The sequence below is a fragment of the Sus scrofa genome, chromosome 14, assembly GCF_054392235.1.
Source record: "Sus scrofa isolate SSC_HxYL_T2T_F1_AM1 chromosome 14, Sscrofa_HxYL_maternal_Yorkshire_Landrace_v2.0, whole genome shotgun sequence".
Taxonomy (NCBI): Eukaryota; Metazoa; Chordata; class Mammalia; order Artiodactyla; family Suidae; genus Sus; species Sus scrofa.
Genome location: NC_139396.1, coordinates 61,281,682 through 61,303,836, shown reverse-complemented (window position 1 = coordinate 61,303,836; position 22,155 = coordinate 61,281,682). Strand labels below are relative to the sequence as shown.

Here is a 22,155-nt window from a genome sequence, read left to right as displayed (position 1 = left end):
AGCACATGAAAAGATGCTAATTATCAGAGAAATACAAATCAAAACTACAATGAGGTCCCATCTATCAAGTCAGAATGGTCATCATTAAAATGTCTACAAATAATAAATAATGGAGGGGGTGTGGATAAAAGGGAACCCTCTTACACTGTTGGTGGGAATGTAAACTGGTAAAGCCACTATGGAAAACAATATGGAGCTTCCTCAAAATGCTAAAAATAGAGTTGCCATATGATCTAGCAATCCAACATCTGGACATATATCCAGAAAAATTATAAAAAGACACATGCATCCATATGTTCATAATAGCACTAGTCACAGTAGCTAAAACAGGGAAATGATCTAAATGTCCACTGACAGATGATAAAGATGTGGTACACACACAATGGAATACTACTCAGCCATAAAAAATTAAATATCATTTGCAGCTACATGGATGGACCTAGAGATGATCATACTAACTGAAGTGAGTCAGAAAGAGAAAGACAAATATCATACATCACTTGTATGTGGAATCTAAAATACAAATCAACATATCTATGAAATAAAAACAGACAGATATAGAGAACAGACTTGCCGTTGCAGGGGGAGGGGGTGGTGGAGGAAGGAAGGACTGGGAGTTTGGGATTAGCAGATGCAAACTATTATGTATGGGATAGATAAACAACAAGGTTCTACCTATTGTATAGCACAGGGGAACTATACTCAATATCCTGTGATAAACCATAATGGAAAAGAATATGAAAAAAATATATGTACAACTTAATCACTTAGCCGTATAGCAGAAATTAATGTTGTAAATCAATTATACTTAAATAAAATATTTTTAAAATGGTAGCTCAAACTTAGTCCAAAAAAAAAATTATTCAATTTTATATCCCAACCTATCCCTCTCGTCTTTGATCTCTCTCAGGTTAACGATGCCACTATTCCTCCAGTAGCTCAAGACAAAAATCTAAGAGTTATTTTTCATTCTTTCCTTAACTCCCTTTCTCATATCTATCTATTCCATTAAAAAGTTTTGCCAGGTCTACCTTCAAAACATTTACCTCATCTAACCCTCTCATCACCTCTATAATTAAACTCATGGCTTCTTCCCTGATCTCTAGGCTTCCACCCCTGGCCCCTATAATCCATTCTCTCTCAGTAGTTAGAGTAATGGGGGGGGGGGCACTTGTGGCATGTGGAAGTTCCCTGGGCCAGGGATCAAACCCCTGCCACAGTAGTGTCCATTACCGCTGCAATGACAATGCCAGATTCTCAATCTGGTTTGCCACAAGGGAACCCCTACAGTAGTCTTTTAAAAACAGTTATCAATCAGGTCATGATGTTCCCCTGCCAAAAACACATCACTGGTTTCACAGCACACTGAATGATACCCCAAATGTATATCTTAGCAGGAAAGGCCTCACATAATCTGGCTGCTGACTACTCCTGACCTCATCGCCTACATTCTTCCTAAACTGACTGCACTCCGGTCACATCAGTCTGCTTTCCATTTCCTAGGCTTTTGAAGGCTGTTTTGCCTGGAATGCTCTTTCACTCCTTTTTTATCTATTAGATGCCTGCTCAAACTTCACTTTTTCAAAGATTCCTTCCTGACAACCCTATCAAAGACTGAGTTGCCACTTTCTCCCCCTTACCTGGCTTCACTTTATTCCTAGCCACTTACCACTACCTGACTTGTATTTTTTAATGTAGTTTTTTTTTTTTAAAGATGAATCAACTTTAATAACTAACACACTGAGGATGAGGTCTGAGTTACAGCTGCCTTGTACCAAATTTTCCTTCAATATCAGAGAATGCTGGGGCTACACATTGGGTTCTGGTCCGCACATTGAACCCTGATCTTGTAGGATCTCCCAGAGAAGTAGGAGGCAAGTGGAGCTCACCCTGGGGACACTGATCTGTATTTTTGTCTTTACTGTCAACCTCCCGCATTATTTTAGGACAGGGAATTCATCTTATTCACTGCAGTATCTGTTACCCAGAACAGTGCTGTCATACATAGTAGGTGCACATTATTAATATTGGTTGAGTGATTGATTTTTTTTTCACGTCATGTTAATTTAATTTTATTATTTATTTATTTATTTATTTGTCTTTTTAGGGCCTCACCTGCAGCATATGGAGGTTCCCAGGCTACGGGTCAAATCAGAGCTGTAGGTGCTGGCCTACACCACAGCCACAGCAATGCCAGATCCAAGCCATGTTTGTGACCTACACCACAGCTCATGACAATGCCAGATCCTTAACCCACTGAGCAAGGCCAGGGATTAAACCTGTGTCCTAATTGATACTAGTCAGATTCGTTTCTGCTGAGCCATGACGGGAACTCGCTGTTTATTTTTTATTAACCAAATTATAGGGTATATTTATAACTATTTTATGATTATGAATACACAATGATTGCCTAGAGTACTTTTTCCGATCAAAAATAAATTATAAGTAGACAGCCTCTTCATCTAACTTTTAATTTATTCTAGTCCCATTACATAGAGCAAAAGTTGGCAAACTTTGTTTTGTAAAGGACCATACAATCTGTCACAACTACTCAACTCTACCATCATAGCATGAAAGCAGCCACAGAGAGTATGAAAATGAATGGGTATGGCTGTATTCCAATAAAATTTTATTTACAAAAATAGGCAGCAGCTGGATTTGGCAACCCTTCACGTTTTAGCCTGATTTTTTTTTTCTTTCTTTCCTTTTTTTTTGTTTTTAGGGCCACACCCCCAGAATATGGATGTTCCCAGGCTAGGGGTAGAATCAGAGCAGCTCATGGCAATGCCAGATCCTTACCCACTGAGCAAGGCCAAGGATTGAACCCGCATCCTCATGGATACTAGTAGGGTTTGTTTCTGAGAGTCACAACGGGAGAAATTTTTTTCCCCTGATTTTTTCTTTTTATTACAAAATATCTAAGAAGACAAACACATAAAACAAGTATGTGCTGTTTAACAAATAACTGTAAACACCCATGTAATTATTACCAAGGACAAGAAGTAGAACAGCCCAGAAGCCTCCTCCTCAAGCACCATCCCATGATGACAAACATCCTCTCCCACCATTCTGGTAACCATTATCCTGACTTTTGTGATGAAAATTATCTCAGTTTTCTTTACAGTTTTCCTACTTATGCATGCAGAATGACACGTTCTTCAGCCTTAATGAAGATAAATGTTAGGGACAATACAGACTACTAAAACATTTTTGGAGGGCAATATGGTATCCATTAAAAACTTAAATATACATACCTTTTGACCTCAACATCCTACTTCTAGGAATTCATCATAAATACTTATATGAGTACAAAGATAAAGGAACAAGGATGTTCACTGCAAGATTGTTTGTGACAGTAAAACACTGTAACTAGTATATATGCTCTTCGATAGGAAATGATTACACTAAGTACTGTATTTCCATATGTGCACACAATACAATACACAAACATTAAAAAATACAAAAAATGTGGAGTTCTCCTGTGGTGTAGAGGGTTAAGAATCCACACTGTCACTGCAGTGGCTTGGGTTGCTACTGTGGCAGGAGTTTGATCCCTGGTCTGGGAACTTCCATATGCCACAGGTGTGGCCAAAAAAAAAAAAAAAGTGTCTAAGACATAGTAAATGCAAAAAATTAACAAAATCATTTTGTTTAAAAGGAAAAAAGCAAAAACAGAAAAACTGTGTGTGGGAGTTCCCATGTAGTGCAGTGGAAATGAATCTGACTAGGAACCATGAGGTTACAGGTTCGATCCCTGGCCTTGCTCAGTGGGTTAAGGGTCTGGCGTTGCCGTGAGCTGTGGTATAGGTCACAGACGCAGCTTGGATCTGGTGTTGCTGTGGCTCTGGTGTAGGCCAGTGGCAACAGCTCTGATTGGACCCCTAGCCTGGGAACCTCTATATGCCATGGGTGTGGCCCTAAAAAAAGACAAAAGACAACAAAAGAAAAACAAAAACTGTGTGTGTATATGGAAAAATACAAAATAACACCAAACTGTCACTAGCATTTTCTCTGACAGAGAATAAAGATTTTAACTGTTTACATCAAATATTACTGTCTAAATATCATTTTACAATGATTATGAGTTCTTTCTGCTATTGTATAAAACAATACAACTCTCTCTCTATATATATATGTATACATTCTTTTTTAATTTAAAAATCTGTACATGGGAATTTAAGGCAGAGGGAAGATTGAAATTCCTTAATATCTACTAAGGGATATTCAGTAAGGCTTATTAATGCTTTAAGAAGCCACCCCCCTCCTAGACAGAAAAACTAAGTTTCAGAAAAAGAACAACCCTACTGGGTGCCAGGCTCTCAAAGACATAGATTTCAAACTGCCTGACTCCACCTGAACTACAACTTCTCCATCACGAATCATCACAATTAAACTATTCCTCCAGGTATCTCTTGGCCTAAGCTCTTCAATTTAAAAATTCAGGCTTTGGTTTCTCCTGGTCTTGGATCTGGGCCTAACTCCCCACTGAATTCTTTTTATCCCCCTCCCTATCTCTGATTCTACAGTAACACCTTTTTTGGCTTCACCTAGCCTTTGGAACATATTGCCCCAAGTACAGCTGCTCCTACTAGCACAATTAGATGGTAATATTCAGAGGCATAGTGACCAGGCACATGACCACAATTTCAGATGTGAGGAATCAGGAAGAAGTTTGTTAGAGACACTTGTAGGGATGCAATGAGGGAGGGAAGACTCACAGGGAGGACACTGGGAAAATAAAAACTGAAAGAATATGGCAAAGTATGAAAACAATAAGGGGGAAAATGGTCTTTTAGGTGAATTCTCAAGTGTTTTACATCCCGAGATATACACAGAGCAACTAAACATTCTCAATGAGGCTTTGTTCAAAAGCACTCACTCTTCAGCTTTCCTTAAGGGAACCTCTATCTAATTCTCCACACTGCAGACAATTTTGGGTTCTAAGAATAGATACAATGACAGTTGGAGACAGTTTTGTCCAGTTTATAAGTTCCCAATAAGGGAGGGAAAACCATAATGATACCCAAATAATGCCCAACCCTCCCATAAGACAAGAGAATTTTTTTGTGCGTGTTTTTTTAGGGCTGCACCCAAAGCATATGGAGGTTCCCAGGCTAAGGGCTGAACTGGAGCTGCAGCTGCTGACCTACACCACAGCCACAGCAACACCAGATTCAAGCCGCATCCACAACCTATGCCACAGCTTGCGGCAATGCCAGATCCTTAACCCACTGAGCAAGGCCAGGGATCAAACGTGCATCCTCATGCATACTAGTCAGGTTCTTAGCCCACTGAGCCACAAAGGGAACTCCAAGATAATTTTTTTTTTTAGGCCCGCACCCGCGGCATATGGAAGTTCCCAGGCTACAAGTCAAATCGGAATTACAACTGCTGGCCTATGCCACAGCCACAGCAACGCAGGATCTGAGCTACATCTGAGACCCACAACATAGCTCATGGCAATGCCAGATCCTTAACCCACTGAGCAAGGCCAGAAATCGAACCTGCAACCTCATGGTTCCTAGTCAGATTCGTTTCCACTGTGCCACAATGGGAACTCCCAAGAGAATTTTTTGATAAAAGCTAAAATGCTCATTTCCATCTCCACCAGAAAGGTCAGAGGATGATAGGGCCAGTCACTCAGTAACTGACCAACTGGAGAGACACAGCATAACTCTACAGACCACGGAGAGTCAATGCACAACACAAAATCACTTGCGGGCTTGACATCAATACACAAAAGCACTGTCCATTCCGTAGTCACTCTTCTCAATTCATGGAAGATTGGGGTTTCATCCAATTGTAGAGGGAGGGTTTATGAAGACAACATTAGACTTCTAGGAAACTGGGTCACCGTTATCCACAGCTGGCCTGTCACATTACTGACATCCATGGCTCCTTTGACCACTGGTTTTCACATGGCACATGTGGCATAGAGTGAGTCTGAAAGAGTCAGAGTGCTCTTCTACAGGGAGCACTGAGGGGCAGTGTAATCATCAGAAAGACAGTTCTATATATTAGGTACCATGTAGTTTTTTAAAACAAAAGTAACAACCAAAAAAATTTTACTGAATACCCACTCTGCTAGATACCTGTTATAACAATAAACAAGCCAGATGTGGTCCCTACTCTCAGAGAGTTTATAACCTAACAGGACCCCTCAAAGAACGGCTCTTCTATGGCTGACTCCTCAGCCAGCAGGTCTCATCTCAAATGCTACCTCCTCAGAGAAGCCTTCCCTACCTATCCTATCTCAAGTCTCTCTCTTCTTTCTGGTCATTTGCCATCACGTCACCCTTCATAGTACCTACTACAATCTACAATTACCTCGTGGATTTGTTTAGTTATTTATATCTGTCTTCCTACTAGTTTCAAACAGAGGTCTTGTGATTCCCACTATATTTCTGTGCTTGCTCAATAAGTATTTGTCGAATATTGAATTAAAGAAGATTTAAAAATAGTAATAATGAAGGTTCATTACTCAGAAGATTTGAATGCCAGCTAGTCATTAGAGAAAAAATATGAGAGAGGCAGATCTGGGACTTTTTCAAGGAATAAAATTAAGTGTTCTGGAGTTCCCGTCGTGGTGCAGTGGTTAACGAATCCGACTAGGAACCATGAGGTTGCGGGTTCGGTCCCTGACCTTGCTCAGTGGGTTAACGATCCGGCGTTGCCGTGAGCTGTGGTGTAGGTTGCAGACTCGGCTCGGATCCCGCGTTGCTGTGGCTCTGGCGTAGGCCGGTGGCTACAGCTCCGATTCGACCCCTAGCCTGGGAACCTCCATATGCCGCCGGAGCGGCCCAAGAAATACCAACAACAACAACAACAACAACAACAACAACAAAAAAGACAAAAAAAAAAAAATTAAGTGTTCTCTTTCTCTCTCCATTGGTCATGGTAGACCTTAGCCATATGGTCCTAGGCATAAGTATCTCTGCTGCATAAATATGTTACTAAGTGTATCAAACCCACAAAGAAAGTGGAACCATTGGGAACACCCAACAGACAGACAGTACTAAGATCCAAGAGTTGAACCTATTGGGAGGGGAAAAAAAACAACAACTTCAAAATGGTTCTTTATATCTGGAATCTAATATATGGCACAAATGAACCTTTCTACAGAAAAGAAAATCATGGACATGGAGAACAAACTTGTGGTTGCCAAGGGGGAGAGAGTTAGATGGACTGAGAATTTGGGGTTAATGCAAATAGATGCAAACTATTACCTTTGGAATGGATAAGCAATATCTAGTCACTTATGATGGAGCATGATAATGTGAGAAAAAAAGAATGTATATATATATGACTGGGTTACCTTGCTGTACAGTAGAAAATTGACAGAACACTGTAAACCAACTATAACAGAAAAAAGAAAAATCATTTAAAAAACCAACTAATATATGACAAAGGAGACAAGAATATACAATGGAGAAAAGACAGCCTGTTCAATAAGTGGTGCTGGGAAAACTGGACAGCCACATGGAAAAGAATGAATTAGAACACTCCCTAACACCATAGACAAAAATAAACTCAAAATGGATGAAAGACCTAGATTTTTTTTTATTTATAATTTTTTAAAATTTTCCCACTGTACAGCAAGGGGGTCAGGTTATCCGTACATGTATACATTACAATTAATTTTTCCCCCACCCTTTCTTCTGTTGCAACATGAGTATCTAGACAAAGTTCTCAATGCTATTCAGCGGGATCTCCTTGTAAATCTATTCTAAGTTGTGTCTGAATAGCCCAAGCTCCCGATCCCTCCCACTCCCTCCCCCTCTCATCAGGCAGCCACAAGTCTCTTCTCCAAGTCCATGATTTTCTTTTCTGAGGAGATGTTCATTTGTGCTGGATATTAGATTCCAGTTATAAGTGATATCATATGGTATTTGTCTTTGTCTTTCTGGCTCATTTCACTCAGTATGAGATTCTCTAGTTCCATTCATGTTGCTGCAAATGGCATGATGTCATCCTTTTTTATGGCTGAGTAGTATTCCATTGTGTATATATACCACATCTTCCGAATCCAATCCTCTGTCGATGGACATTTGGATTGTTTCCATGTCCTGGCTATTGTGAATAGTGCTGCAATGAACATGCGGGTGCACGTGTCTCTTTTAAGGAGAGTTTTGTCCGGATAGATGCCCAAGAGTGGGATTGCGGGGTCATATGGAAGTTCTATGTATAGATTTCTAAGGTATTTCCAAACTGTTCTCCATAGTGGCTGTACCAGTTGACATTCCCACCAACAGTGCAGGAGGGTTCCCTTTTCTCCACAGCCCCTCCAGCACTTGTTATTTGTGGATTTATTAATGATGGCCATTCTGACTAGTGTGAGGTGATATCTCATGGTAGTTTTGATGTGCATTTCTCTTATAATCAGCGATGTTGAGCATTTTTTTCATGTGTTTGTTGGCCATCTGTATATCTTCTTTGGAGAAATGTCTATTCAGTTGAAAGACCCAGATTTAAGGCCAGACACTGTAAAACTCTTAGAGGAAAACATAGGCCAAACACTCTTCGACATAAACGACAGCAACATCTTCTCAGATCCACCTCTTAGAGTAATGATAGTAAAAACAAACATAAACAAACGGGACCTAATCAAACTTAAAAGTTGCTGCACACCAAAGGAAACCCTAAATAAAACGAAAAGACAACCCATAGAATAGGATAAAATGTTTGCAAATGAAGCAACTGACAAGGGATTAATCTCCAAAATTTATAAACACCTTCTGCAGCTCAATACCAAAAAAACAAACAACCCCATCAAAAAATGGGCAGATGATCTAAACAGACAGTTCTCCAAAGAAGACATACAGATGGCCAAAAAACACATGAAAAGATGTTCAACATCACTCATCATTAGAGAAATGCACATCAAAACCACTATGAGGTACCACCTTATACCAGCCAGAAAGGCCATCATCAAAAAGTCTACAAACAATAAGTGCTGGAGAGGGTGTGGAGAAAAGGGAACCCTATTATACTGCTGGTGGGAATGCAAATTGGTACAACCACTGTGGAAAACAGTATGGAGATTCCTCAGAAAACTCAAAACAGAACTACCACTGATCCAACAATCCCACTCCTGGGCATCTACCTAGAGAAAACCATGACTTGAAAGGACACATGTACTCCAATGTTCATTGCAGCACTATTTGCAGTAGCCAAGACATGGAAACAACCTAAATGCCCACTGACAGAGGAGTGGATCAAGAAGATGTGATACATATACACAATGGAATAGTATTCAGCCATTAAAGGGAATGAAATACTGGCACTTTTAGGAACATGGATGGAGCTAGAGATTATCACACTAAGTGAACTCAGTCAGACAATGAGACACCAACATCAAATGCTTTCACTGACATGTGGAAACTGAAAAAATGGACAGACTGAACCTCTCTGCAGAACAGATACTGACTCACAGACTTTGAAAAACTTTGGTTTCCAAAGGAGACAGTTTGGGGGGTGGGGGGATGTGCTGGGGTTGTGGGATGGAAATCCTATAAAATTGGATTGTGAGATCATTGTACAACTATAAATGTAATAAATTCATGGAGTAATAAAAAAGGTATATCCTGAATACACTTCAAAAAAATTTTAAAAATAAAAACACACACACATGCAAAAAAAATAGTTCCTATTATGGGCTGAAATTCCTATGCTTAAGTCCAAACTTCAATACTTCATAATATGACCTTATTTGAAGATAGAGTCTTTTCAGAGGTAATCAAATTAAAAAGGTCAATCAAAAGGCTTAATTTCCAAAACACACTAACAGCTCATTCAACTCAATGACAACAAAAAACAACCCAATCAGAAAAATGGGCAGAAGACCTAAACAGACATTTTTCCAAAGAAGACATGCAGATGGCTAAGAGGCACATGAAAAGATGCTCATCATCGCTAATTATTAGAGAAAGGCAAATCAAAACTACAATGAGGTATCACCTCACACCAGCCATCATTAAAAAGTCTACAACTAATAAATGCTTGAGAGGGTGTGGAGAAAAGGGAACCCTCTTATCTTGTTTGTGGGAATGTGAACTGGTTGGTGCAGCCACTAAGGAAAATAATATGGAGGTTTCTCAAAAAACTAAAAATAGAGTTACCATATGATGCAACAATTTCATTCCTGGGCATATATCCAGACAAAACAATTTTTTGGAAAGATCCATGTACCTCAATGTCAATAGCAGCACTATACAATAGCCAAGACATGGAAGCAACTTAAATGTCCATCAACAGATGAATGGATTAAGAAGATATGTACATATGTACAAAGGAATATTACTAAGCCATAAAAAGAATGAAATAATGCCATTTGCAGCAATGCGGATGGACCTAGAGATCATACTAAGTGAAGTCAGAAAGAGAAAGACAAATGCCATATGATATCACCTATATGTGAAATCTAAGAAAATGACACAAGTGAACTTATTTACAAAACAGACTCACAGATATGGGAACAAACATATGGCTACCAAAGGTTAAGGGGAGTGGGGAAGGGATAAATTAGGATTCGAGGATTAACAGATGCGACTATGTATAAAACAGGTAAACAACAAGATTCTGCTGTACAGCACAGGGAATTACATTCAATAACCTGCCATATACCATAATGGAAAAGAACATGAAAAAGAGTGTGTGTGTGTATAAGTGTGTGTGTAAAACTGTATAATTTGTTATACAGCAGAAATTAACACAACATTGTAATTCAACTGCACTTCAATTAAAAAAATTTCTTTAAGAGATCATTAGGCTGGGCCCTGATCCAATATAACTGGTGTTCTTATAAGGAAAGGAAATCTGGAAACAGGCAGATATACAAGGAGGAAAGAGACACAGGGACAAGACAGCCATCTATAAGCCAAGGTGAATCACCTGGAACAGATCCTTCCCTCACAGCCCTCAGAAGGAAACACTTAAGACACCTTCATTTTGAACCTCTAGCTCCCAAGAACGTGAGACGATAATTTCCTGTTGTTTAGGCTACTCAGTCTAGTATTTTGTCACAGTAGCCCTAGCAAAATAATACAGTTTTTTAATAACCTTCTAAAATTTTCATTTTAAGTTATCTTGGCCTTTCAGTCAAGAGCAAACGTTAGGATTTTTTCTTTTTATTAGAAAATCCACATAGCATTAGAAATCTGTGAGGAAATAAACAGTGTTGAGAAAGTAAACCACGTAGAAAACATAACTAGATTTCTATGTCTTAACAGGGTAAAAAATAAATTCTAGATAGTTTAAAGATCTAAATGTAAAAAACAAGACAAGTTTTTAAACATAATCATAATATAGGAAAGTATCTTCATGACTTAGAGGACAGGCTTAAGCAAAACGAAAAAGACAAATCATAAAGAAAATGATTAATAAACCTGACTTCACTAAAAGCACACACTTCTGTTGGTAAAAGACTCCATAAATAGGAGTTCCCATCGTAGCTCAGTGGAAATGAATCTGACTAGCATCCATGAGGAAGCAGGTTCGATCCCCGGCCTCACTCAGTGGGTTAAGGATCCCAAGTTGCCATAAGCTGTGGTGTAGGTTGCAGACATGGCTTGGATCTGGTGCTGCTGTGGCTTGGTGTAGGCCAGCAGCAATAGCTCTGATTCGACCCCTAGCCTGGAAACCTCCATATGCCGTGGGTGCAGCCCTAAAAAGAAAAAGAAAAAAACAAAGCCTCCATAAACAGTTTAAAGTGAAAATGTAATAGCATTGAGAATGTTTAAAGTAACACTTACACACCAATAAGAAAATAGGTGAAGGATATAAATACGTATGTACAATAAACATAAAAACAGAAGATGCTCAACCTTGCTAGTAATTCATGAAATGGAAATTAAAACAAAAAAATATCATCTTACACACAAGACTGATTAAATTTTAAAAATCTGATAATACCAAGGGTTAGTGAAGATGTGAAGAGTCACACACATTTGTTCTCACACACATTGTTGCTTAAGAATGTAAATTTGAGTAACTATTTTGGAGAGTAATTTGGCAGTATCTCAAGAGGTTGAAGGTGTGTTTATTCTTGGACCCAGCAATTTTACTCCTAGGATTATCCCCAGGGAAACACAAATACATGTGCACAAGAAGAAAAGGTACAAGAATATTCACTCCAGCAAAGTTTGTAATAATGAAAAGTTAGAAATAAATGTATCTAGGAGTTCCCATTGTGGCTCAGTGGTTAACCAATCCGACTAGGAACCATGAGGTTGTGGGTTCGATCCCTGGCCTTGCTCAGTGGGTTGGGAATCCGGCGTTGCCATGAGCTGTGGTGTAGGTCACGGACGTGGCTCGGATCCTGCGCTGCTGTGGCTGTGGCGTAGGCCGGAGGCTATAGCTCCGATTGGACCCCTAGCCTAGGAACCTCGATATGCTGCGGGAGCAGCTCTAGAAAAGGCAAAAAGACAAAAAAAAAAAAAAAAAAGAAATAACTTAAATGTGTCTAAAAAGAATGAATGTATTATACTACGTTTGCATGATGGAATACTATAACAGGTAAAATAAATGAACTGAAACTATATTTATTAATACAGGTCAATCCCCAAAACATAAGGCTGAGCCAGAAGAATGAGTTGCAGAATGATGTATACAGATGTTGCCATTTACTAAATGTTTGCAACATGGAAAAAATGAATTATACACTGTTAATGAATATATATGTGTACATAAGGAGATCTATGTACAGGTTCACATACACACATATATGTGTGTAGTGTTGAGTAAAAAAACATGAATAGAAAGGACAGTAACTCTGGAGAAGTGGAAAGGAATGAGATGAGAGCCTCAAATATATCAACGGTTTCTTTTGGTTTTTTTGATTTTTTTTTTTTGTCTTTTTAGGGCCACACCTGTGGCACATGGGAAGTTCCCAGGCTAGGGGTCAAATCGGAGCCATAGCTGCCAGCCTACACCACATCCAATACAACCACAATCTTGATTCACTTCAAAGTACTCAACTTCTCTAGTTCCTGAATACACAGTTAATAAAATTATAATAAAATGCAATCTAAACTGGCTACTGATGGAAACCCAAGAGGCTTGTCCTGCTTACAAAAAGTAAAGGAGAAAAAGCCGTAAAACTCACCAAAGCCCTACATTCGAGGCCAGACAGAATAACAAGAATCTAGATCTAGTGGAAACCTTAGCCTCCTGTATCCTTTTGGGAATAGCTTATCAGGATTTTCTACAGAAAAATGAGGCAGTGGAACTTCAACTACAAAGACACCACCTTAGTAAAATAACCCTCAACACTGAAACGAACCCTTAACTTCATACACTGCTTAACATAAACACATTATCTCATTTTCATTTCAACAGTACTTGCATGAGATACAAATTTTTGCCCCCATTTTATCTTTTTGTTGTTGTTGCCTTTTCTAGGGCTGCTCCCGCAGCATATGGAGGTTCCCAGGCTAGGGGTCTAATCGGAGCTGTAGCTGCCGGCCTACGCCAGAGCCACAGCAATGTGGGATACGAGCTGCGTCTTCGACCTACACCACAGCTCATGGCAACACCGGATCCTTAACCCACTGAGCAAGGCCAGGGATGGAACCTGCAACCTCATGGTTCCTAGTCGGATTCAGTAACCACTGCGCCACGACGGGAACGCCCTTGCCCCCATTTTAAACATAAGGAAAGGGAAGCACAAACAAGGTCACTCATTTAATGAGAAGCAGAGTTAAGACTCAACATGCACTCAAGTTCCAAGCTCACTGCTCTCACTATGTCCTGCTAATATGTGCTTTCTCCCTTCATGTCTCCTGACCTCCCATCTTTCACCAGATCAGAAAGCAAAGCTGAGTCTGCTTCTGCTCACATTATTTTGTAACATGTAACACTTAGCTCCCAAGTTATTTCCCCTTCACCAGTTCTGGTTTGTTGTATTCCTTTCCTAAGTCTCCATAAGAAACATTTGTTCAGAATAAGCATTAAATGTTTCTTAACAAATAAATCAATCTGACCAATCTTTAATGGTTAATCTTTAATGAATAATGAACAAAGAGTCAAAAATCTATAAAATCTTACAAGGATAGAGATTCCCTTCCCAGGCGCTGAAAAAGGTTTTAGGACTGACTCTGAAAGGATACTGAGCTGACCAATCAAAGAACTGTCATGCTCTTCCTTTCCAATCAAATAGTGATTTGATTCCCTAGAGGAGAAACCTGCAGGCGGTATCTTTAGCTCCACTACCACCTGAATTCTCACCTTCAGAGACATTCTGAAATCTCCTGCAACTAGACATTTTCCAAGTTATTAGGCATCTCTCTTTCTCTTCCTGTCTTCTCTGCCTCCCCTCCCCATCTCCCTTCTGCCCAGGGTCCCCTTGTTCCATTCTCCCCTGTACCTCTCCTTCTTCCTCTCCCTTTCTCTGTGGCAGCGTTTATTTCGCACTTCCTTATGAGCCATGAAGGTTCTGACCAGTCTCAAAGTCCCCAGGGAAAGTAACATTGACACAAACTAGTGAAACGTTCATATGCTGCTCTAGCTAAGACTTTCCCAGAGACCTAAGTACCAAGCACTAACCAGGCAGACAAGGGCAGTGCTCTCAGGAGAACTTAGTGCTTAGATGAGAGCAGAGAAGTTCTTTTTTCCTCTGATAACTGAACTCGTTTTATTTTCAACACCTAAAGAGGACTGAGGTACAATACTAAATCCACCTCTTAATTTTCAAAAGTAGGTAGCTTTGGAGACCAGGGCATTAACAACATTCCTGCATTTGTTAAAAAAGTATGTGTTCTGTATTTAAATTACATTTCCACCTATTCAGTCCTCAAACTCTGTCTTTGCAATGATTTTATAGTCTTTTTTTTTTTTTTTTTTCTGGCTGCACCTGTGGCATAATGGAAGTTTCCAGGCTAGGGGTTGAATGGGAGCTGCAGCTGCCGGCCTATGCCACAGCCAGGCCAGATGTGAACCACATCTGTGATCTACACCACAGCTTTCTGCAATGCTGGATCCTTAACCCAGTGAGTGAGAACAGGGATGGAATCCTTATCCTCATGAACACTAGTTGGGTTCTTAACCCGCTGAGCCACCAACGGGAAGCTTGGATTTTAAAGTCTTGATTTTGGTTAATTATACTTCAAGACACCACTCTCTCAACTCACAAATAAAGAACTTTTACCTAAGGTAGAAATAAGAACAAATTTTAGATACAGATACACACACCTCCTTTCATATTTAAATAAGGGAGGTACATTCACAACTGTAAAAATCAATGAAAAACATTTGCTCTAGAAATTTTCCCTAAGCTTTTCAGTTCAAAGATGGCACCGTTTAACATCTGAACTAAATGCATTAACATAATTTTTACCAGTGACAGACTTTCTCTAGGTAAAACAATCAGGCTTTCAGAGCTACAACGAACATCAAATCATTAAGCAAAGTCCTTCATTTTAAAAATGAGAAGACACCCAAGTTAAGTGATTGCCAAAGTCTCACAACTGGCTAATGACAGGCAAGCGTCTTTGCTCCTGACTCAAGTTCACCACAGCTGAAATTTTCATAGGTGAAAAAGACATCATGTGTTGACACCAATACCAAAGGCAACAAAAATCAGAACTACTCTTACTGAATATATTCCTGACATTACACAGAAGCTCTGTTTCAACTTTTAGTATTTTATACCATAAATTAACTTGTGACTCACCCTGCTAAGCTGATCCAATAACCTTTGGTTCTGTTCTGATAATTCTTGGACAGCCCGTGTCTTTTCTCGATCTGCTTCCCGTAGATGAACCTGCTGCCTCTCCAACTCATCCTGGAGCTGTTTCACATCACTCTCCAGCTCAGACACACGCCCTTCCCACTCCCCTTCTCGGTTCTCAAATCGTCTTCTTAGTTCATGTTTCTCTTGTTCTAAGTGCTGGATAAAAAATGAAGAAGATTTTAAATATGTTAAAAACTCCAGGGCCTTTCATTTTTTTCCTCTTTTCACTTCTTTTAACTTTTCTTTTTCCTAGTCAGCACAACAAAACACTCTGCTACGTAGAAAAAGTTGCCCATTTCACAGCTGCAAAAGTATTCCCTTCTTTCAGAGATAAGAAGATTGGTTTAACAAAGAGAATGCCATTCCTAATGAAAATATTTAATGTTAAGACTGTTTAATGCTCTAAATGACAATTCAATAAACATTTGTTGCTATATACAGCACTGTATTTCAAAATCATTAAGGCAACTTCAAATTCAGGTCTACATTTATTAAATCATGACCTATTAGTCCTGCATATTTATTTCTGATCCTTTCATTCATTCTTTTTTCTCAATGAATTTTATTACATTTATAGTTGTACAATGATCATCACAACCCAATTTTATAGCATTTCCATTCCAAACCCCCAGCCCATACCTCCACCCCATCCCTGCCAACCTGTCTCCTCTGGAAACCATAATTTTTTTTTTAAACATTTTTTCTTGTTATTTACCCATTTATTTCCTACTGTACAGCATGGTGACCCAGTTACACATACATGTATACATTGTTCTTTCTCCCATTATCATGCTCCATCATAAAATGACTAAGATGTAGTTCTCAGTGCTACACAGCAGGATCTCATTGCTAATCCATTCCAGAAACCATAAGTTTTTCAGTCTGTCAGTATCTGTTCTGCAAGGAAGTTCATTGTGTCCTTTTTTTAAGATTCCACATGTAAGTGGCAGCATCTGACACTGGTGCCTCACTGTCTAACTTCACTTCGCACGATAACTTCTAGGTCCATTCATGTTGCTACAAATGCCATTATTTCTTTTTTTTTTTTTTTGTCTTTTTGCTATTTCTTGGGCTGCTCCCATGGCATATGGAGGTTCCCAGGCTAGGGGTCAAATCGGAGCTGTAGCCACTGGCCTACGCCAGAGCCACAGCAACGCGGGATCTGAGCCGCGTCTGCAATATACACCATAGCTCACGGCAACGCCGGATCGTTAACCCACTGAGCAAGGGCAGGGACCGAACCCGCAACCTCATGGTTCCTAGTCGGATTCGTTAACCACTGCGCCACGATGGGAACTCCCACAAATGCCATTATTTCTTTCCTTTTAAAGGCCAAGTAATATTCTATTGTATATGTACCATATCTTCATCCACTCCTCTGTCCAAGAACATTTAGGTTGTTCCTACGTCTTGGCTTTTGTAAACAGTGGTGCAATGAACACCAGAGTACTTATGTCTTTTTGAGTCATGGTTTTCTCTGGATAGATGCCCAGGAGTGGGCTTTCATTCATTCTTGAAAGCCTGTTATGGACACACCACTGACACAGTAATGAGCAAAACAGACATGATGCTTGCTTGCCTTTATGGAGTTTCCATTCTATAGGGAGAGGGTGATAAAAGTAATAAATTGTACATTATGACAAATGGTATGCAGGAAAAGTACACAAGGTTTGAAGTAGCAGTTCAGAAAATAATCATTTGGATTGAAGGAAGAACATCTTTCTGTTTCTGTGATATAAGAATGCCTCTTTTCAGAAACAAGTATGTTCTCTTCCTTACGAAGTATATTATACAAATATGTATACAAACATACAAAAAAGCCAAGTCTATACCTCAGGGAGTACTGAAATGTAAAGCAACAGTCCTAAACTTTTGGTGCTATCAGAAAATGTTATATATCCACCTGAACATCACTTCCAAAGATTGGCCTAGGGATGGATCTATCTTTCTAAGCTCTACAGGAATTTTTAAGGCAATGAAGGTTGACACCAAGCACTGAAATTGTTTCAACATGCTAACATGAACATTTGTATCTTCTTCTGAGTACTCAGACATTTTTTCACTTGCAAACCTATGTTCTTATTCTATCCAAGTTCTAACCTTACAAATTTTCTTGGAATTCCTCTTTTGGAAAGCCTTAAGGGCCCGCATACACTTACAAGAAAATCAGTTCCATTACTTCACATATGAGATAGATCTAAAAAGAGATTATTCCATTTCCCCTGATTTGCTCTGAGTGACTTGTGAATGTTTCTGAGAGTCTAATTTACCCCCAAAAGATGAAAATTTACCATGATGGAGCAGTCAGAACAATTAAAATTCTGAGCACACTAGCAAAGGCAGTTCTCAATGAAATAAACGCATGTTTCTCCAAAGTTGACCACTTCAAGGGAATAACAAATTTGGATATAAGAGTTCCCGTGGTTCAGCGGTAATGAACCCGACTAGTATCCATGAGGACTCGGGTTCAATCCCTGGCCTCACTCAGTGGGTTAATGTTTTGACGTTGCTGTGGCATAGGCCAGCAGCTACAGCTCTGATTCAACCCCTAGCCTGAACTTTCATGTGCCATGGGTTCAGCCCTAAAAGGACAAAAAAAAAATTGGATATAGCCACTCTGGTGTGTTTGTTGAGAGTCACATTATAGTTAACTTTATATGGCCTCAGTTTGGAGCACATGGGAAAAGGATTGACAAAAGAGGGACTTGAACTCCTTAGCAAGAGAATTTCCTGCTCTATGCTGCCCTCATTTTGTAAACTTCCAAAAATGAGAATGTTTTAATCACTGTACAAACTTCAGAAAGATGATATACAGAAGCAAGTGCTAATTGCAATCCTAAAATTGTGATACTTGGTTTTATTGAGTTTTTCCAAAATGGAAAAGACTGAGCAGAAGGCAACAGCAAGAACTCAGTAATCACAGTGTTAGTGAGAGGCCAGATAAATTAGGCTTGTGTTCTAAAAGAACAGAGAGACTTAAAAATATTCAGCAAACAGCTGTTAGTGAACAGCTCAACCAAGCAACTAAAACAATCCAATCCACTTGCGGGGCCGGGGTGGTGGTGGTGGGGGGGGGTGCAGGGTTGAGGACAGGTGGTGCTGATCAGTCTATTCTGTTCTTAAATTTCTTTGAGCGTGTGACAAACTTCCTAATTCAGGTCTCCTCACACCCTGGGGGGAAAAAAAATCAACACTTACCTGTTAATGAAAATACTAAATAATGAATTTAGCCTTTTGTCTACTCTGAAAAAAGTTAAGTTTCTACTGGAATTTTATTTTCGATTAAGTGCTAAATTAACCAGTAAACTCTAGGTAGAACATCAGCAGGTGTGGAGGTCAGCCTCTGCCCATGCTATTTGTTTCTCGGGGTTATATGTTATTTTAAAGTTAATATCTACACCTGAAACTAATACAATGTCAGTTATACCTCAATAAAAAAAGTTAATGCCCAAACTATCAAGGTCTGTAAATCAACTAAATTTTTTTTTTTTTTAAAAAAGAACACATACACACAAAAACTATCAAGGTCATCAAAAACAAGGAAAGTCTAAGAAACTGCTACAGCAAAGAGCAGACTAAGAAGATACAGAAGCTAAATGTAATGCGATATCCTGGAACAGAAAAAGACATTAGATAAAGGCTAAGAAAATCTGAATAAACTAAGGACATTAGCTAATAATAACTTAGCACTATTGGTTCGCTAATTATGACAAGTATACCATGCTAAATGTAAGATGTTAATAACAGAGAAACTGGGGGTAGGGTATATGGAAACTCTGTACTATCTTTCCAATTTTTCTGTAAATTTAAAAAATCTAAAACAATTCTTAAAAAGTTCAAGATTTTTGAAAAAACATAAGTATCATTAGCCCACCTAAAATTGGCTGCTACAGAAATGGATTTCTGCAAAGAACCGAAAAAGCAATACTATTCTCTAAATCAAGGCTAAGGTTCTTTTTTTTTTTTTTTTTTTGTCTTTTTTTTTGTTGTTGTTGTTGCTATTTCTTGGGCCGCTCCTGCGGCATATGGAGGTTCCCAGGCTAGGGGTTGAATCGGAGCTGTAGCCACTGGCCTACGCCAGAGCCACAGCAACGTGGGATCCGAGCCGCGTCTGCAACCTACACCACAGCTCACGGCAACGCCGGATCGTTAACCCACTGAGCAAGGGCAGGGACCGAACCCGCAACCTCATGGTTCCTAGTCGGATTCGTTAACCACTGCGCCACGACGGGAACTCCCAAGGCTAAGGTTCTTGAAATACACAAAGAAAAAATATTTGTATGTGGACCAAGCACTGAATGCAAATAAGGATCCCTGTATTTGCTTACCTAAGTCTACTAGCCAATTAGGTAATCATTTTCACCTTATTTGTTCTGCCTCTTAAAAAAAATAGTGATAGAATCCTCAGAATTGGCCTAGAGAAGGGGGAAGAAAATGCAATTGAGGGAAAAGACTACCTCTGAAGTAAGAGATAATTCACTCAGAACAGGGAGAAAGGGGAGCCTGCATATTAAAAATATATTTTAAAAAACTAGATAAACAATCTCTGATGAAAAAAGTGTATAAATGCAAGTTATTGTCTTAGTTCATATTCTTGGGGGAAAATATCTAAGGGTATGGCTGAATGTTTTAAAAGCAAAATGGCTAATTGTAGATGCAGAAGAAATAAATTTTTAAAAATGCTTTCAGATACTTGAGCATATGAAAATCTAGTTCAGGGCATGAAATACAGTATAGTCAATTTAAGGGTGGAAAAAATAATAAAAACCTCACAGTCTCTCAAGTTAAAATGAAGATTCATTTTAACCCTAAGAGAAGCATAACAAAACTTCTATGTTAGGAGTTCCTGTTGTGGCGCAGTGGTTAATGAATCTGACAAGGAACCATGAGGTTGCGTTTTCGATCCCTGGCCTTGCTCAGTGGGTTAAGGATCTGGCATTGCCGTGAGCTGTGGTGTGGGTCGAAGACTCGGCTCGGATCCTGCACTGGCTACAGCTCTGATTCGACCCCTAGCCTGGGAACCTTCATATGCTGTGGGAGTGGCTCAAGTAAAGGCAAAAAGACAAAAAACAAACAAAAAAACAAAAAAAACTTCTATGTTAATCTTTAAACCAATAAAAACTTTAAAAAGAGCATACCTTTAGTGAGAAAGTAGTGTAAGATCAAGTACTTTCTGTCTTAAATGAAGAAACAAAACCTTGAGTTTGAGGCACAGAACTGGAGAGGTAGTCAATATTAACAAAAAAATAGGGAGAAAAGATCTTGAAAATGACTTGTTGGTCTTGAAGTTAGAAAGGGGTCAATTCTAAAGTTGTAAGGAAGCAGATGGGACTAAAACATAACCAGGCTCATTGTTTAATAGTCAAACCAGCATTCTCTGGTCCATTCATGTGTTTATCTTTCAAACTAACCCATGAGAAAATGTTTGACTCCACTGTCTGATAGTCTGTAGAAAACTATGCATGATTTTTAAAATAAGGAATGGCTCTCTACTCCTAAATACTGAATTTATTTGAAACGCTAGCACACTGGCTATGTTAAACCTTAGAATTTGTCCAACCAGACATTCTAAAATCTAGGCTGCTTAAAAAAATTTACTTGAGTTCCTGTCGTGTCGGAGCAGAAACGAATCCAACTAGGAACCATGAGTTTGCGTGTTCGATCCCTGGCCTCGCTCAGTGGGTTAAGGATCTGGCGTTGCCCATGAGTTGTGGTGTAGGTCGCAGACGAGGCTCAGATCTGGTGTTGCTGTAGCTGTGGCATAGGCTGGCAGCTACAGCTCCAATTAGACCCCTAGCCTGGGAACCTCCATATGCCACAGGTGCGGCCCTAGAAAGACAAAAAGACCAAAAAAAGGAAAAAAAATTTACTTGCAGGTATAATTTGCAAGGAAAAATTTCACTTCCAAGTATCAAATGAAATAGTTCCCTGTTAATCAGAGTTGTCACTCTCATATGAATACTAAAAGAATTAACCAGGAATTAATGACAATATTTTGATATTTTTAATATACCTTTTTAAAAACTAACAATTTTTAATAATTTTTACATACCTAGAAGTAGTAGTATAACTGAACCCCCTTATAACTTATTAATATTGATTAATGATCAATATTTTACTTTTTTTTGTCTTTTTAGGGCTGCACCTGCAGCATATGGTGGTTCCCAGGATAGGGGTTGAAACGAAGATGTAGCTGCCAGCCTACACCATAGCCACAGCAATGCAGGATCCCAGCTGTGTCTGTGACCTACACCATAGCTCACCCCAACGCCGGATCCTTAACTACTGGGCAAGGCCAGGGATCAAACCTGTAACCTCATGGTCACCAGTCAGGTTTGTTAACTACTGAGCCACGACGGGAACTCCCCATATTTTACTTTTTAAAAATAAACTTAAAAAACATTATTTTAAAAATTGTGGTAAGGTAT

At 39.2% G+C, this 22,155-nt stretch overlaps 1 protein-coding gene across 11 annotated transcripts in view; it reads right to left on the bottom strand.

Moving 5' to 3' along the window:
- The window catches only part of BICDL1 (BICD family like cargo adaptor 1), a 120,058-nt gene that overhangs the window by 94,982 nt on the left and 2,921 nt on the right, over positions 1 to 22,155 (bottom strand). For all 11 annotated transcript variants that reach the window (XR_014826935.1, XR_014826933.1, XR_014826934.1 and 8 more), the window contains one exon: positions 15,668 to 15,883. Coding sequence is in view for 8 of the 11 variants with exons in the window: in XM_084995579.1 (XP_084851705.1) it covers positions 15,668 to 15,883 (216 nt within the window). In the remaining 3 variants the exon portion in view is untranslated. The remainder of the gene's footprint in view (positions 1 to 15,667; positions 15,884 to 22,155) is intronic.